The sequence below is a fragment of the Malurus melanocephalus genome, unplaced genomic scaffold (assembly GCF_030028575.1).
Source record: "Malurus melanocephalus ecotype Western Australia unplaced genomic scaffold, MMel_1.1 scaffold_79, whole genome shotgun sequence".
Taxonomy (NCBI): Eukaryota; Metazoa; Chordata; class Aves; order Passeriformes; family Maluridae; genus Malurus; species Malurus melanocephalus.
In genome coordinates, this window is record NW_026623311.1 from 2506850 (window position 1) to 2524073 (window position 17224).

At 39.1% G+C, this 17224-nt stretch overlaps 1 protein-coding gene across 3 annotated transcripts in view; it reads left to right on the plus strand.

The window, feature by feature from the left end:
- AMPH (amphiphysin) overlaps nt 1–15684 on the plus strand; it is a 124404-nt gene extending 108720 nt beyond the window's left edge. For 2 of the 3 annotated variants that reach the window (XM_057367483.1, XM_057367484.1), the window contains 5 exons: nt 2051–2107; nt 6877–7005; nt 9286–9546; nt 11859–11960; nt 14513–15684. In XM_057367483.1, the coding sequence (XP_057223466.1) occupies nt 2051–2107; nt 6877–7005; nt 9286–9546; nt 11859–11960; nt 14513–14620 (657 nt within the window). In that variant the 3' untranslated portion in view covers nt 14621–15684. The remainder of the gene's footprint in view (nt 1–2050; nt 2108–6876; nt 7006–9285; nt 9547–11858; nt 11961–14512) is intronic. The other variant, XM_057367485.1, reaches the window with a different exon arrangement.
- The last annotated feature ends 1540 nt before the right edge of the window (nt 15685–17224 follow it).

Consider the following 17224-nt stretch of genomic DNA (forward strand, 5'->3'; position numbering starts at 1 on the left):
TTTTTTTTACTAGGCTTTCATGCTGTAACAATTGTACGGTTCATGCTGTCATGCCTCTCTTCTCAAACTCCACTATCCACAAAATTCGAACTCCCAATCAAATCTCAACTCCTAATCAGAAAATCAAAATGCTACTAAATTGACKAATCAAATTAGCTTTGGAAAAGCCCAAACTTTGGAAGGCAAGAGAATCTCTTCTTATTTTCACTTTTGCAGCCAAAACTGTGCTTTCAGTTAACCTGGTACACAGTTCTCATTTTTAAATGTGTGTATATATATATATATATATGTATTAGATCCTTCTGCAAAGATAGCTGAAGCTGGGCAGATGGGATTCTTACCAGAGAATATTGCCAGGGAATTATTAAGAAAATGGAAAACGCTGACACGTTCCTGACTTAGAAATGCAAGATTATAATAATTTCTGAAGGCAAATTGTATATACAGCTGCTGGCCAAAATTCAGCACTCTTTAATAGTACAAGTAGGGAAGTCATCTGTGTACTGACTTGCAGTTGTATATAAGGTTGTTATGGGCAACAGTACATCTCTGTTCTACAGAAAAAAAAAAAAAAAAAAAAAAAAGATATTTTTCTGGGCGGCTATGTGCATGCATGCATCACTACAGTATTAAATATTTATATTATGCTGTTGATATTTGGGGTTTTTTCCTATTTATGACCCTCTGCAATCTCCTCAAACTTACTATAAAACTGAAGATGACATAACAGAGACTTGGCAACTTCAAAAAAAAAAAAAAGGAATTAATCATTTTTAAAAAGGTTATATAGCACTGTAGTTTTAACAGGGATACAGCTGTAAGAGGTTTCTATGGCAACACTACTATCAGCAACTGCCTTGTCCTGGCATCTGGTCATGTTTGGGGCTTATGAGTGGCTGCAAGCAATATGTGAAGATTAGAGTAGAAAAAAAAAATGAGTGACATGAAGTTTAGATGTAACTCAGCATCCTTTTATTAAAAAAGAAACATGCATCCATTTCAGCTGAAACTTTAAGGAATTTTTGTGTGACAGCTGTGTGTGTATGAAGGCAGGCAGCTGGAGCCTGAGTATGTGAGGTTTCCACATTTCGGATTGACAAAGCAGACAGACCAATATAATACCATGCCCCCAGGTTGGTTTCCATAGCTTCTCTTCACCCTTATAGCTCTTCAGAAACATCTGACCAAGCTCTGTCAAAATTTATTAGCAAAATTGATTTCCATAATGGGGCTTTAACTTGGTTTTGCTTTGCAGAGCATCTTTAGCTGTGTCTGCAGAGTCAGACCTGAACAGCTAAAAAAGCACTTCCGGTTTTAGTGAGTTTGAATGTTGACCTTCTGTAGAAAAGGACCTAGTGCTGGTAACATGTAACAGGTAACAAGTACTATTTGGGAGGAGCTTGTATTTAAGGCATTCAATCCTTTGAACACCTAAATGGGTGTTAGTTTTGGAAAACCACTGATGTCTAACTTATGTAATGTCAGACTGCTGCTTGTGCCACTGCATGTTCCATTGGATATGGACCTAAAGTAAGGTGATTCTGAAAAAAAATTTACTTTGTAGCCCACCTGTTTTGAACAGCCCCTTTAAATGAGTTGCAGTCCAACATGAGTGGAAGAAGTATTTTATAAAGTTTACACTGAGGCCCTGTGCATTACAGGAGCTACAGCAGGTGATAATGGAAACAGTTCAAGGGATGGGCAGGAGAAATTTGAGCTTGGTGGGAACGGCAAGGTTGCTTACTAAACAATTCTTCAAAGCGGGTGCTGTTACGAGAATACTGATATTAAAAGTAAATAAAATTACTATCCTTAATACTTACAGTGTGATGATGATGTAAAGGCTTTATTTGTTTAGCATGTAACTACTTCTATTTCAGATTGTACTTGGCAGTATATTCCTGCTTGCTAATATATAGCAGCTCATTTAGCCATTCATTTCATTGTGTCCCATACATGGCATGCTTCTGTTAGCTTGATTAATATTGATTTCTCTGCAGCCACTGCCTCAGCATGAGTAAGGTGATGACCATATTTAATTTTTATACAGGAAAGTGTCGAGGCAGGGGATAAGAAGACAACTGGAGTTGCTGAGAAGGAAAGCGAGGTACATATGAATAGACTCACGAGTATGGTTGTGCTTTAATATCTTCAAGAGATCATGACAAAAAAAATTGTCATTTGTATGTCATCAGTTGGCCAGCCAGTACAATGTGACTGTGACCTGGTATTAAAGTCTAACACTGCACAAATATATCTGTGGCATATATTCTAACAGATCACCTGTCATCCATGGCAAGATTTATCTTAGAAACTGCCTGTTGGAACAGTATAGAGTGATAAGTATCTCAGGGCAGCACACAAAGCAGTTCAATGGCTAAAGGAGGTATAATGCTCTTTCTACTGATATTTGGAAATATATTGCATAGATTCCCAGTAGCTTTTACAATTTCCATATATTTATTTGTCTAGCCTTTCTGTAAACTTCTTTATAAAAAGAAAATTAAAAGTCCTGTGGTTAATCATTTCTTTTTACTAGCACAATATGCCCTGAGCTGAAAGAGATACTTGAAAATAATCATGAGTTGGTTTGCTAAAGTGCAATATGGCAGCAAGTTAGATACAGTTAATATCAAATTATGAAGCAAATTAAAAGCTCAGCGACATACTTTAAACTGTGCATATGTCGATTTGAATGATTGCATTTTGCTTTCATTTCTTCAGGGATGGTAAAAGTACTTACTCTGAATCTTTGTATACTAACGTGAAACTATAGTGTGTTCAAATGGGGGCAACACAAGAGGATTGGCTGCATATTAAACTCAGGGATGAAAGCAGGGACTGGGAAATAACTTCTACTTATTAATCACTCAGGATTTGTATCTCAAGGTTCAACCTGCTCTTTTGTTCTTACTCATTTTAATGCCATATATAAAACATATATATACAAATACATAGATACATACAGATATATACAAAAAGGTAATGAATTGTTTTCAGAACGTGCTACGTTCAGCTGTCCAAGCTTAGGTTCATTCTCCTGCTGTAAAACAGCATTAGGTCTGCTAGAGCCAAGGATATATCTGTGGCTGTAGGGCATGTCAGCATCACTTGGAAATGAATTTGAGACTCACTGGTGTACTCCTGCTGTATTCCTCATCAGCGCTGCCACATCCTAATGGAAACCAGTGGAATTGCATGGGAAGAAAGTCCAGAGTGGGAGTGGCAGAACAAGTGGCAGCTTGGTGTTGACACAGTGCAAGAGTGTTGTGTTGTTCCTCTGGCACTGCCTTGTCACTCCCAACAAGTCTGCTTCAAGAAGAAACACGCAAGAATGTCTCACTGTTGTGCTAGCACCAAAGGCTAAGTCTTTGAAATCTTTCTCCTTTATTCTAATACTACTTGTTCTTATAAAGTTGAGGTCTCTGTTCTGAGAGTGAATTTGCCCTTGTGTTCTGTTTAAAATACCTATTTAAAACAGTATTACTGCATGCAGAACAGCTGCCATAATAGATCAGATTATTTGCTAAGCTCATATTTGACTATCAGTGGAAGGTGGTCCCTTTGATACTGTATAAGTTGCATAACAAATTTTTCACTATTACCTGAGAATCTTCACGACTTTGCAATGGATGCATTGCCTAAAGCAAGGTGATTGGTTTCTCTTGACATTAGCTAGTTTAGCTGTGATTGTAACCAACTGTCATAAAAATTACCCATTCCTGTTCTAAATCCATCCATGGGGCAAGAGCTTCAGCTCTGGTAGACCAGTGTAGCTCTGAGAGCTCCTCTGGCAGATCCCAGTGGCAGGCTTTGTACCCCTTCTTCTCATTTTCCTGGGCTTGTTATCACTACTGCTGAATCTGTGGCATTGTGTTGAGCTGACAGCAATGTTAATGAGAGTACAACTGTATGGATTGGCTGCATCCTGGCTAAAGAAGAATTCATGTCTGTGCAATTAAAACAGCTGAGTGGTTCTATCATACCCCTCATTATACTGGATGATCCTTTCTTTCTCCCCTGTGGGCTTAGTGTAATGGGACAGCTGTCCAAATTTCAATAATTCTGCTAGAGATAGCTAATTTAGATTAATTAGATTGCCTAATGTTAGTAATTACCTGTATAAAAGAGATTCGTAGGATTGGTTTTTCAGTATGAAGTGAGGTAATAGTAGCTGTATCTGCAAGGGTGTGGTTCAGCATTGTTTGGTATGAATTCAACCTCCTGCTTTCTTTTCTGTCTTCTGTACTAATCAAATATTTGAGGCTCACAGAAAGGTTCATTCTATGCTACCTCACATCCCTTTTTATAAAAGCTTTTTTAAATCATCTAGCTTTTATTGGTTTTGTACTCTTAAGACACAGGAACAAATGATTGTGCAATTGTGAGCTGTTGGATACATTTAATGACTCATGACTGCAGGCTGTGAGAGCATTTGCCCTTTCACTGTGGGCCATCTGCGAGCTGATTCACGTAAATTACTATTCTCCGTAATGAAATAAAATGGGCTATACAAATCCAATCAATAGAAAAGAAGTTGTTTATCCTAATCACAACAGACAGCAAGATCAATTCCTGCAGCATCCTGTTAGAAATGCATGGTGTGAAATCAATCTGATACGTACTCTATTCCCACTCTTATCTACTAGCCTCTTCCAGGACTTTTACATTCATCATTTCTTTGTATATGTTCTTGGGTCAAGACCACTAAAATTGGTAATACTGTGAGTGGCAGACTTGGGTGTTTTATAGGAGAAAATGTCAACATCTGACCTTCTCTAGTGATGTTACTTTTTTTTTTGCAATAGAACATCCATCCTTCAGCAGCAGCAGTTTCAATTTCTACAAATCCATATAATATTTTCTGTCTTCAAGGATTCCAGGAGGATTTCTTTATCACATCAATTAATAGCAAATAGGAGTAGTTATGAATATTTAATGTTGCTAAAAAACAATGGCTGAAGAGTGCCCTTGAACAGTTACTGAATCCAGGTAGTGGAATTAGCCTCATCCATGGGGGAAAGATCAAACTGAGGAAACATAGAGCATCAGACTGTTCACTGGAGGTCAGAGACATTTTTGCTAACTGTGGCTTGACATTGGTACCTTTAACAGTTTTCCTTCAGTGTTTTTTCTTTATCCTGGAGCTATCTATTGTAAGGTAAAAATTCTGTCTTGAAGTTAATTAGGTTAAAACAATGAGTTTTGTCATTTAGCTTCCACTTTTCAAACCTTAAGATTAATCCATTGTAAATATATACCCAGTATGCTACTGTATGCAGTATATTGCAATACAAATGTTTCGGTGGTGTTGCAAGTGTCTTGGAACAAGACAAGAACTCTGGAATGAGTTGTTTCCTTTTATAGCTTCAACCAATCCCTTTCTGCCACTAAGGAATGAATATAAGAAGATCTAAGGGAAAAAATAGCTAATAAATGAAACAGAAGAAGGCAAAAGCTAACAGTAAATAATTGCTACATACAAAATAGCTAAATCTTACAAAGTCATGAGAACAAAAGAGAGACCGAAAATGCCAGCAAATACCCTTTCCTGAGATAGTGCCTGACAGGGGCAGCTGCATTGGAAAAACAAAGGGACAAGATGGCATCAGATCACTCCCAGAAGGCAGGAGCTCACAGGGTAGTTCCAGCGGAAGATGAAGAAGACCTGAAGGGCCCACCTGGGCTCAGTGCCCTCCTCACATCAGGGGACAGCAGGGCAGGCAGGGCCAGGCAAAGCAGCTGGGCTGGGGCCACTCGTGGCTGGCAACGACCTGGGCCAGAGCTGGGGCTGCTCCACCCTGACGGCAGACAGGCACCTGCAGAATTCATCCCAAGGCAGCTCAAAGCCTCTAACTGCAGTCTCTCTAAGACAAAGAAAAAAAAAAGTCAAAAATATGAAAAGAGAACCAGAAAGACAGAAGCCTCTGCTTAAGCAAAGGCTAAGCAGCCAGTGAAACAAAAACCATGCAGCGAAAGGGTGGGAACTGTCTCTTTTAGCAGACTTAATAGTGTCCCCGACAGTGTCCCACCCCAGTTAGTCCTGGCTGCCGGGTCTTAAAGAGACAATAACAATTTTGTTACAGGTAGATAACAAGAACAAGAACAAGTAACAGTTTATGCTGCATGAAGGATTAAACATTGATCTACTACTAGGCAGGTACTTTTCTATCCACCTTTCAAGAACTGGAATAAATCATGCACTTATTTCTCAACACAGACGGATCAGAAATGGTTCAGTCATAGCCAGATGGAATAGGCTTTTATGTATCTTTTTTTACTGACATAACTATAATCTTTGTGGTTTTATTTTTTTCTGATATTTATCCAGCTGTAGAATATATTTCTGACATGGCCTGATTAATAAGTCTCTCTTTGAGAAAGGAATATGTAATTAAGATTACAAGATTTTTGAAACTAGCCAAAGTCTAGAGGTAGGTGACTAGCTGGAGAAGGCTTGGAACCTCTTCCCAAGAACAGATTTCATTGGAAAGGTCTTGTGGACCCCTGCACAGTTTGCAAGCTCCTCCTCCTCAGCAGAAACCAATGGTAAATTTCTCCCACAATACAGCTGGGAGACAAGAGAAGAAAAACAGCTTTGACAAACAATTACTCCACTAGAAACACCTCAGGACTCTGCTAAGTGTTGCCTGGTGAGGTTTCAGAAATGTCTCTCTCCCACCTGTTAATCAGCTTCTCTGAACAAGCTTATCCTCTGTGCTGCTCTTCTCCATAAATCTGGAGGAACACGAGTGAACTCAAGACCATAGGTCAGCATCACACAGGGCAGTCACAGAGCAGAGGCTGGTCCACGTTCTCTCCAGCAAGTATCTGTAACTTGTACATTGAAAGGTCTTTCCCGTCTGCTGTTTTTAGGTGGTTCCTGCTGGTGCGGCATCAGAAGACAGTACGGCTGTGGCAGCAGGAGCTGCTGCTACTAAGCAGGAGGATGTTGCTGAAAGTGACAAACCTCAGGGAGAAGAAAAAGAGGCTGATGCGTCTCAGGTAACTCATGTCAGTGCATGGAGAGTGTCTTAGAGGAATTGGGACAGATTCAGCAGCCTGAGAGACACAAGACTACTGCAGCTCTGTGCCCCTAGGTCAACCAATACAGGCTGATATTCTCTTGGGATAGCCAGAGGAAGACCTCACACAGGGTATCCTTACTTTGAGTTGTGCCTTTGTGCCTCTGTGCTCCCTTAGGCTTATGGAAATGGGACTTAGTGGCCCTATGATGGCCCTGGGAGAAGCATGGACAGCACATTGTTTGGGCTGCCCCTCACTGTTGTCTTTCTGTGTCCCTCTGGGGAGATGACATTTATCACATAAGAGAAACAGGCTAAGAAAGGATTAGAATTTTGCTTATATCCTGGCACCATGTCCTATCCATTGCATTACTTTGTTTCATGTAAGTCATGGTAGTGTTGTGGTTTGGCCCTGGCTGGATGCCAGGCACCCACAACAGCTACCCACTCCACTCTCCCTTGCCACAGCTGGGCAGAGGAGAGGAAAAAAAATTAACAAAGGGTTTATGAGTTGAGATAAGGAACCAGGAGGAAACATTCCAAAAGGGCAAAACAGGCTCAACTTGAAGTTACAAAGTGAATTTATTACTAACAGAGACAGAGGAAGATCATGAGAAGTAAAATAAAGTCTTAAAGACACCATTCTTCCCCCCAAATCCCTTCCCTCCTTCTCACCAACAGTGCAAGGAGCAGGCTGTGACAGTTTTAGTCACCTTGTTCTGGGATCTTCTTCCATTACTCGGGGAGAGGAGTCCTTCCTCTGCTGCACCGTGGGGTCCCTCCCGTGGGAGGGAGAAGTTCTCCTTGAACTCCTCCAGTGTGGCCCAAATCTCACAAGCAGCAGTCATCCCAAATCTGCTGCAATGTGAGCTCTTCCCATGGGCAGACAGTCCTCCCAAAACTGCTGTGGTGTGGGTCACTTGTCCACAATGTGCTGTACTCCAAGGACACACTGCTGCAGCCTGGAAGCAGGGACTCCATCTCTCCACTGGGTATCCCACTGGACCACAGCCTYYTCCAGGTATTGACTCACTCCTGTGTGGGCACCTCCCCCATGGGCTACAAGTGGATTTCTGCATCCCCTGTGGACCGCATGAGCTGCAGGTGAACAGCCTGCTCCACCATGGTCATCACCATGACCTGCAGAGGAAATTCAGTTCCAGTGCCTGGAGCACCTCCTCCTTCTCCGCTGCCTGTGTTGTCTCCATTTTATTCCTCGCATATTCTCACCTTCTCCTCCTTCTCTGGCTAGGAAAAAAACTGTGTGCCCCTTTTGCTTTGATTTCTTCTTAAATATGTCATCACAGAGGCATAACCAACCTCTCTAATTGGCCCAGGCTTGGCCAGCAGCATGTCCATCATCTTCAGAGCCATCAGGGATTAGCTCTGCTGGACATGGTGGAAGCTTCCAGAAGCTTCTTACATGAGCCATCTTTGCCCCCCCCCCCCGCTACCAAAAACCAGGCCAGGCAAAACCAACACAGGTGGTTAAGCTATGTATCTGTATCTCACCTGCTGCCTTTTCCTCTGCAACCTCTGAGAAGCTAGCAAACACCTACTAGAGCCGGGCAGCCCATTGCCACCTGTTGTCATTGCATATTCTGTTTCTTCAGATGGTCTGGCAGCAGATCAGTGAACATGTTTTTTTCAGGTTGGATGCTCCAACAAGTTTCATTAAATGCTTTTTTTTACTGGGCTTCATTATTGGTCAGATGCTACRTAGCTTTTTTTCTTTCTCTGTTCCCAGTTACATTGCTGTAAATTGGGAGAAATCCCTTCAATCAGTAAAGAAATAGGTCATATTTCCTTCTTTCTTCACCTTTCTATCACTATTATCCTGCTGACTTGAATTTCCAAATAAAAACAGTATGGTGACTACTGGAACCAGTGGCTTCACTCAAACCTGCTGAAACTAAAGAGCAGAGTGAAGGAAAAAGGTCTGTTAATTTCCAGGAGCACTGAAAATGAAGCCCAAGCTACCTACAGAGAATTTTTATTATTTAGTTCAATAATAAGTAAAGTAGGTTTAGGAGGACTAAGGGGAGCAGCGATAACAGGGAAGGGATTACTCCTTGTCATTCTGGGACAAATACTGTTTTCTGTCTTAAGAATTCATGATGGAGAAAAAATAATTTCTCATCCCCATATATGCCCTACGCAATGAACGATAGTGTTTTCCTGTTTGAAATAAAGTACTAAATAGTTTTGCATTTCTTTTCGGGGGGCGGGGGTTGTTGGTTTTTGGGGTCTTTCTCCCCAGGAAAAGGTCAGCAGCATCCCTTCAGTAATAACAGAGCCAGCATCAAACAATGAGGAGGAGGRAGAAGAAATCATCGTGAATGAGTCCAAAGATGCTGCAGCAGAGATGGGCGCTCAGGTCATTGACACTTCCCCCAGTGAAACTTCCCAAGTTGGAAATGATCAGAAACCTGCTGAAGAAATCCAGGCTATGCTTTCTCAGGATCAGCCTGTTCCAGCAGAAGATGCAGCTTCAGCAATGCCACCTGGTTTTCTCTATAAGGTCTGCTTCTTCATTCTTTTRGATATCCCTGTCTTCTGTGGAAATGTGTTGTCTGCATAGGTAGTGTCATGATTTCTTGAGGCCAAAGGATTCTTAGTTTATCAGCCACATGTACACACAGATACATGCAGCCACAGCTCTAATATTGTGTTGTTGCTTCATAAATGATGTTTGAGAAGTTTTCTGCATGCTTGTTGCCATGCATCACATCATGTAGCTCTAAGATTCACTGAAGTATAAGAACCTGTTAATCTCACCAAATGACTGCTGAAAATTAGTATATTGAATAAAACTGCACTGCCACAAAGTTAATCAGGAATGCTGTTGGTATATGCTAATGATGTATCTGATATGCTAACAATATATTTGATCTTCAGGGTCCCTTCCAAACCCAAAACATTCTATGATTCTATGATCATTTTAAAAATAGCGTTTTTCTGGCCAGAAAATGTATAGTGGAAGTATTGATTCTATTGAAACTCATGGCTACAAATCATGATAATGAAGTCAAAATGTCATTCAGTAATTTTAGTAATAATATAAACTGTTAGAATAATCAAACTGAAAAGTTTAATGAGGCATAAGATAAATTCTTTCCTTGGCTGGCAAAACCCCCAGGGTTTCCTGGTTCACAAGATTCTTGGATAATACTTTACACTTCAGAATCACTGAGCAGCAGAAAAGCTCCTTGAGGATGGATGAACTTTACATGCTTCCTATTAAAATTTGCATAATTCAGACTAATTAGTCCCAGAGCACTCTCTAAGTATGCCATACTTTTTCATCTATTGTCATTGCTCAATATTTTCTGCAAACTTTGTGAATAACAGTAGGTTGAGGGTAAACAGTATCATTCAACTCAGACATGATGACATAGTTCAACTTTTATTTTTCATCACATACTCTAGGGTCAGACATAGAGAAGGAGAAGTTGAATACATGTTTGCCATCTGGTTTTCAATGCCACTTTCTTTCATAATTGCAGAGTTAGGAAATGATTGTGCTTTGAGAAAATTAGAATAGCTATCTTTTAAGGAGATAAAACCATTTACTTAAAATGGAATGTTCACAATGACATGCTGATCTAGCCAATGGATCAGCCCCAATAATCACCCCTTTGAAAGGCAGATACTTTTGGTATACCCATCTGCTAGTAAGTGGGAGTTCCTTCCAGGGCAAGCATTAAGTAGGGCTCCCATTACTCACCTCTTTGATCACCTGTTGCAGTGAGTACTGTATTTGACTGACTCAAATTTTTATCAATGTTCATAAGAAGAATAACACAACAGTAGCCACGAGAAAATGAGAGAATCTGAAGTTCCTGAGAGTCTTTCTCAACTTTATTTGCTAAATCCTACTACCCCTTTCTCAGTTCTCTTGATAATAATGGGGAATGAAAGGAAGCTCCTTACACAAGAGGCATGATGGTGGTAGGCCTTGTCCAAGAGGCAAAACTTCTGGGATGTTGCAGTATCATCTGTCCTTGAGATCTTGTGATCTTGGGAAAGGATCTTCAGTTTCCCTTGATAGTCTCAGAAGATTTAGTTTAGTTGTTCTTGCTTCTAAGGAAATGCATTAAAAAAACTGATATGAATCAATGCCTTTATTATCAATTTATGTCAGATCGAACAAGGTGATTCTATTCCTGTAGTCTGGTCTTGTGAGAGCCTATCTGGAATGCTGCATACAGTTCTGGTGTCCCCCACATAAGAAAGATGTGGAACTGTTGGAGCAAATCCAGAAGTGGGCCACAAAGTTGGTAAGAGGACTGGAACATCTCTTCTATGAACACAGGCTGAGAAAGGCTGTTCAGCCTGGAGAAGATTGCATGGAGACGTCATAGCAACCTTCCAGTATCTGAAGGGGACCTACAGGGACGAGAGGGACTGTCCATCAGGAGCTGTAGTGATAGGACAAGGAATAATGAGAACAAATTGAAAGAGGGGAAATCTGGATTAGATATTAGGAAGAAATTTTTACTGTGAGGGTGGTGAGACACTAAGCAGGTTGCCCAGGGAGGTTGTAGATTCCCCAGCCCTGACAGTGTTCAAAGCCAGGTATGATAAAGCCTTGAGCAACCTGGTGTAGGGAAGGTGTCCCTGCCTATGGCAGGGGAGGTAGGGACTAGATGGTCTTTAAGGTCCATTACAACCCATTTGCATTTGATGATTCTATAATAATTTGAATTTAACTGTCTATAGCCATATGTTTGCATAAAGGTGGGTGATTTTTAGTCATGATTTAGCAGATAATTTTGTTGAGAAAATGTCTTCTTTAGATCACATCTATATGTGTGGTGTTATTTTCTTCAGGTTGAAGTTCTACATGATTTTGAGGCAGCTAACAGTGATGAGCTTAATTTAAAACGAGGAGATATTGTACTAGTGATTCCCTCTGAGACCACAGCTGATCAGGTAAAAACATGTGGTTCTTGCTTTTGTTGATGTTTTTGTTTGTCTCAGCTTTTTTTCTCACAATCATAGTTAATGGGAATGTGCATTCAAAATGTTATTACTGTAAGAAAACACAGATTTTACTTATGCCTTTGTACCTAGTGTCATTTGAGACTAAATGGCATGGTTGACTACACCTGAAGTCACAGATACATGTTATTAGCAGGATCTGACCTCAGCATATTTTCAAGGGCTTTTTTTTGTGCTGGATTTGTAGTGGATTTTGTACTAACACAGGTACACAAATACTTAATGCAGAGGATGATCTACAAACTCTGTGTTTCATTGTTCTATATCATCTTGTCTTAGCACTGCAGTAGAATTGATTATGTGCTCCCTAAATGTTCAGAGTTTTTACATGTGGATTTGTAGAAATTCACCCACAGAGAGCACTGACAATGCATACAAAATGTTGCTGTCTTATAGCCTAAAGGTATGGAGATGCTGCCCTGTGTTAGGTGCCTCTGATAACTTTGCCTCTTGGAAGCCTGAACCTGAATTAAACAACAGTTTAATTTCATTTAAGGCATCTTATTTTCTTTTACCATTGCATTTCAGGTGAACTTTTAAACAATTGTATTCCACATGTTAAACTGAATTATAGTGAAGTGTAGTGATGGACCCTGTTTTAAAAGAGAAGACTCTACTGTACGCTATTAGTACCAGCCCCAACATGGGCATTTGTTAGTACCTGCAGTTTGGGTGAAAAGTATCCAAATTTATTTGGGGGTTGAGACTGAATCCTGCCTGATCAGGTGTCTAAGAACACTGCTCTGAATGAAGAATATTTCTTAAAATAGGCACAAATACTAATGCCCTAAGCACATATGAGTCCTGAGGACTGTGTTTGAAGTTGTTTGGCTGATTGATGCTGTTCAAAGGTAGGTTATTATCAATCATCTCAGCTGAGCTTTCTTTTAATTCAAGGTATGAATACTTGTCTTTTGTGAATTTTTTTTTTACTTAATTCAGAAGAAAATATTTATATTACAGCAGGCACATAACTTTTTTTAGAGGGATTAAATCTATTATTCCTCCTCAAATTATGCTGTCTTACCTCATGGGCAGTTCAATTGATCTCATTATCTGTGTTTGCAGAATAGGACTCGGCTCTAAGGATAGCAAAATATGCTCTCTGATTTGCTGGGATATTAGGTGTTAAATACTTGGTGAATCCATGAAGTATAATTCTTCTGGTGTGCATTGAAATGTGTATTAGCATTAATTGAAGTAAATTGTCTGCAGTGATGGAGAAAATAAACGTTTATGTATTCATGTTTCTAAAGCCATTCTGTTCATATCTTTTTTGCTCATTACATATTTGCCCTTCATGTTTGGCATCACTGTAAAGCTCAATACTTTTGTCTTTTGCCAGGTACTTTGTTGATTTATATAAAGGCTTATCTTTGTTATTCTATATTCTTCTTCAAAATTGACCTCTCTAAAGCTGTAATCCAAATAGACCTGCTAATGTCAACCTGTATTCTCCATTTGAACAAACAAGTCCCCACCAGTGGTTTTTTTTTTTCATTAGTCTTGCACTGAAGTTTTTATCCAGTAAAACTGTGTATTCCTTTCTACAATCTATGCTGCCTATGCTAGAGAGCTGCATGCTCTATCTCTCTGATATTCCGTATGCTTCAAAAACATATCCCCAATTATATGTACCCAGCCAATGTCATAGATAAGCTGGATTTGCTTTAATGGTGCAGACAGCAGCACATGCAGCCACCCCACAATTGTGACTTGATGTTGTATGTGATGATCTGTTCAAGCTATTCTGTTTGTATGTGTACTGTTTGTGCAATAATAATACAGCAGCATTAGAAATTCTAATTTCTAATTTGCATGGCTTTACTAGTTTGTCATGGCTTTACTCCAGTTCATTTTCTTTAAAGGAAAAAGATATGGAGTTTCTTAGTTGGTGACATGAGAGTAGATTGGTCGTTTTAAAAAATACCACAATTACTTTATTCCAGGTAGAATTTATCATACTTAAGAGAACTTCCAGTACTTTCCAATAAGAAATCTCTCTTTTGGTTGCTTGGACTGCTTGATGATTTGTTGATATGTTGCCTGTCAAGTTCTGGTTTAGGTTTCCAGGAGTTTTTTGAAAAATAATTACATATTTTCTAGAGATAGGTACTCCTGAGATGGCAAGAACTATTCTTTTTTCTGACTGGTGATACATGAATGAGAGAAAAAAATATCTCAGGGGAAAAAAAATAAAATTCAGAACTATTACTATTTCCCCCCTATCTATGATATTAAATTCAGCCAGGAGTTAGATGGGCTAAAGGCCCATGCGCTTGCAGTCACTTGATCTCACAAAACTGTTGTCTGGCAGAGCAGAGAAAATGGTCCATGCTAATTTAGAGGCTGCTTTTTGACCCAAGCACCAAATCACAAAATCTTCTAGCCATGTTGCTCTGAAACATCTTAAGGTCTGAAACTCATAGCGAGGAAGGGGAGGGAGACATGAAAATTAAGAGACTCTGTCTTTTTCATTGCAGGAGGCTGGCTGGTTGACTGGCATTAAGGAATCCGAATGGCTTCAGTACAGAGATGCAAATAGTTATAAAGGACTTTTCCCAGAGAACTTCACACGTCATCTGGAGTAGTTCTCCCCAGCAGATAAATGTAGTATGAAGCTCAGACAATAGGTTTTTAACCACTTTGAAACACAGGAGTCCATCTTTTTGTAGTTTAAGCTGTTAATGGTTTACATACTGGTGCCAGACAAAGGTTGTTGAAATATATCAAAATGAGCATGAATGCAAACAGTTAAGCAGTAATTTCTGAAGCTGTACATGGGGAAAAAATTGGATAAAAATGGAATGTCCATATTTGTTCATGAGTATGTGGCAACAGGTTTGTTTGTGCTTCGTCAGAGCTGTGGTGATCCTGTATTTGATCCTTTCCCATGAAATCTGAAATTAGCTTCCTCAATACCAAAACCTTAACTTTTCTGCACTAAGTGTATTGTATTCAGTTGCACTGCAGAAGATTTAATTAATTATCCTGTAGTTATGAGGTCAAACTATTCTAAGTTTCTTGTGTTTAAAAGATAATTAACTACTGCAAAGTTTTTCAATATTATTTCTGGACATGCATAATATATATACACAAGAACTTACATGTGTATATATAAGTGCATATGGCTATATATGCATTTTCACAACTTCACTGTAGTTCTTTGGCTGTGTAGTAACATCCAGTACATGCATTGCTCTTTCACTGTCTGAAATTACAGGAAATGGTTTTGTTCCAGAGCAAAACTAGCTGCTCCATTGTCATAACCTGATACAGTATCTGTGTTTGTAATGTGAAATTTTCATTCTTAGGTGATGAATCACATCATTTTCAAAAGGCATGGCTGTCTCCTCTTCCAACTGCAGTAGTTACAATGAGATAACCTGGAGGGGGAGCTGTTATGATGCTAATCTACTTTTTTATTTAATTGGCTGAATACATTTTGAAAAATAAACAGAACTAATCTGAGAATAAATAAACACAATATATTTTCACTATATGTATTTATGCAGCATACCTTCACAGAACCTTTTAAAGTAAGATGTATAATGTAACCGATATCAAAAAGTCATCTGTAACTTACGTTTTTCAGTGGTGTGTCATTAAAAATAAACCTTTGGTCCAAATAAGCTGTTTCTTCTGTCATACTTTTGAAGTTTCATAAATCTGTATAATTTACACATTTTATTGTAATCTAATCTTAATTTAATACCTCTTTTCCCAAAGGAATACAGCATAACAGGTGCAACATCTAAATCTTGCTTTCAACCCTAGTTGTGGTCAGAGTCAGAACTTCAGCTCAGCATATCTCTCTGCTGCTCTTCCTGTTCCTGGCTGTGACAGCCAGCTGATGTTTAACCATCACTCAGGTGAAGATATCTACCACTTAGTAATTTTTCACTTGTCCACTTACTTCATGTGGAAAGTAAGTTCTCCACAAATCTGCTCCATTGTGTTTGCTGAGGCATGGAAGCTGCAAATATTTAGAAACATTTCTATTTTCCTAGGGATTCAGTTATTCTTGATCACCTTGTATGCAAACAATAACTGTTTCCACTCCATTTCTAATTTGCTAGATTTCAATTGAAGAAATAGGGGTATGTGCTTCTTGAAGAAGAGAATTCTTTTTCCTTTGTTTTTCAGGMTCTCTTGCAGTAGGTTTCAAAGGCAAGTCTAATGACAGCTGTGTTTTGTGAAGAAGTTGGATAGCTCAACTGTGATAGCTGGGTTTTGGGATTTGAAGTATCAAGTGAGTCTAAGGAGGTTACAGGAAAGTTCGCTGGTTGTCTTTTCATAATACCCACATCAAAGTCAAACACCCTTGGTCTTGATTCTTCTAATCTCCTTGGTACAGCACAATGTGCCAGATCCACAGAGGGTTTTGAAATACACTTGAGATTGTACAGAGATAGGAAAGGTCTCTGGTCTACAGCAAAGAGTTTTCATGATACTATCATTATTTGTTGGCAACAAGATGTACTGATAATTTCCCAAAAGCTTTTGCTCATGATGTGTCATTTAAGTGCTGCAGGTTACTGTGTGTATGGCATGCCATTCTGACATGGAGTATGTCTTCACATCTCTCACACACACCCCAGAGCCACAAAGCAAGTGTCTTGCAGAAGGGATGAGGAAAATTATTGTCTTTAAAATTCTTTGCAAAATTCCACATACTAGGATGATAGATGTTAAAGGAAACATTGATAAGTTAGCCATGAATGATAATTTCCCTGATTTTCCCTTCTAAGGAGCTCATGAATAAAAATGTATTTCTCATTTTGAATTAACAACTGTTTCTTGTATTCATTTTTTTTCTTACTCTACTTTTGTTAGACATTTCAGACATCTCTGAGACACTCTTTTGTCTGCAACTCCTGAGATGAGTCCAATGCAGTAAGTGTATTTCTCTGTGATGTATAAAACTTTATTCTAGGACAAGCAAAGGAAATACTTTCTAGTACGTACTGCTGTTACATACGTGATACGCTAGCGTTACACTACATTAACTTGAGTTACACTCCCTCTGAAATTGTATTAGCCTCAAATTATTTTTCCCTTTACTTGGATTTTTTTTTTTTTTTATTTACAGACAATATTGCACTTGGCAAATTTCAGAATGTTGTGTTTTCAGAGTGATTGTAAAACCATAACCCATTTTTTCTTGGTTTCTTTAAAGGCTTTTTTTTTTGCGT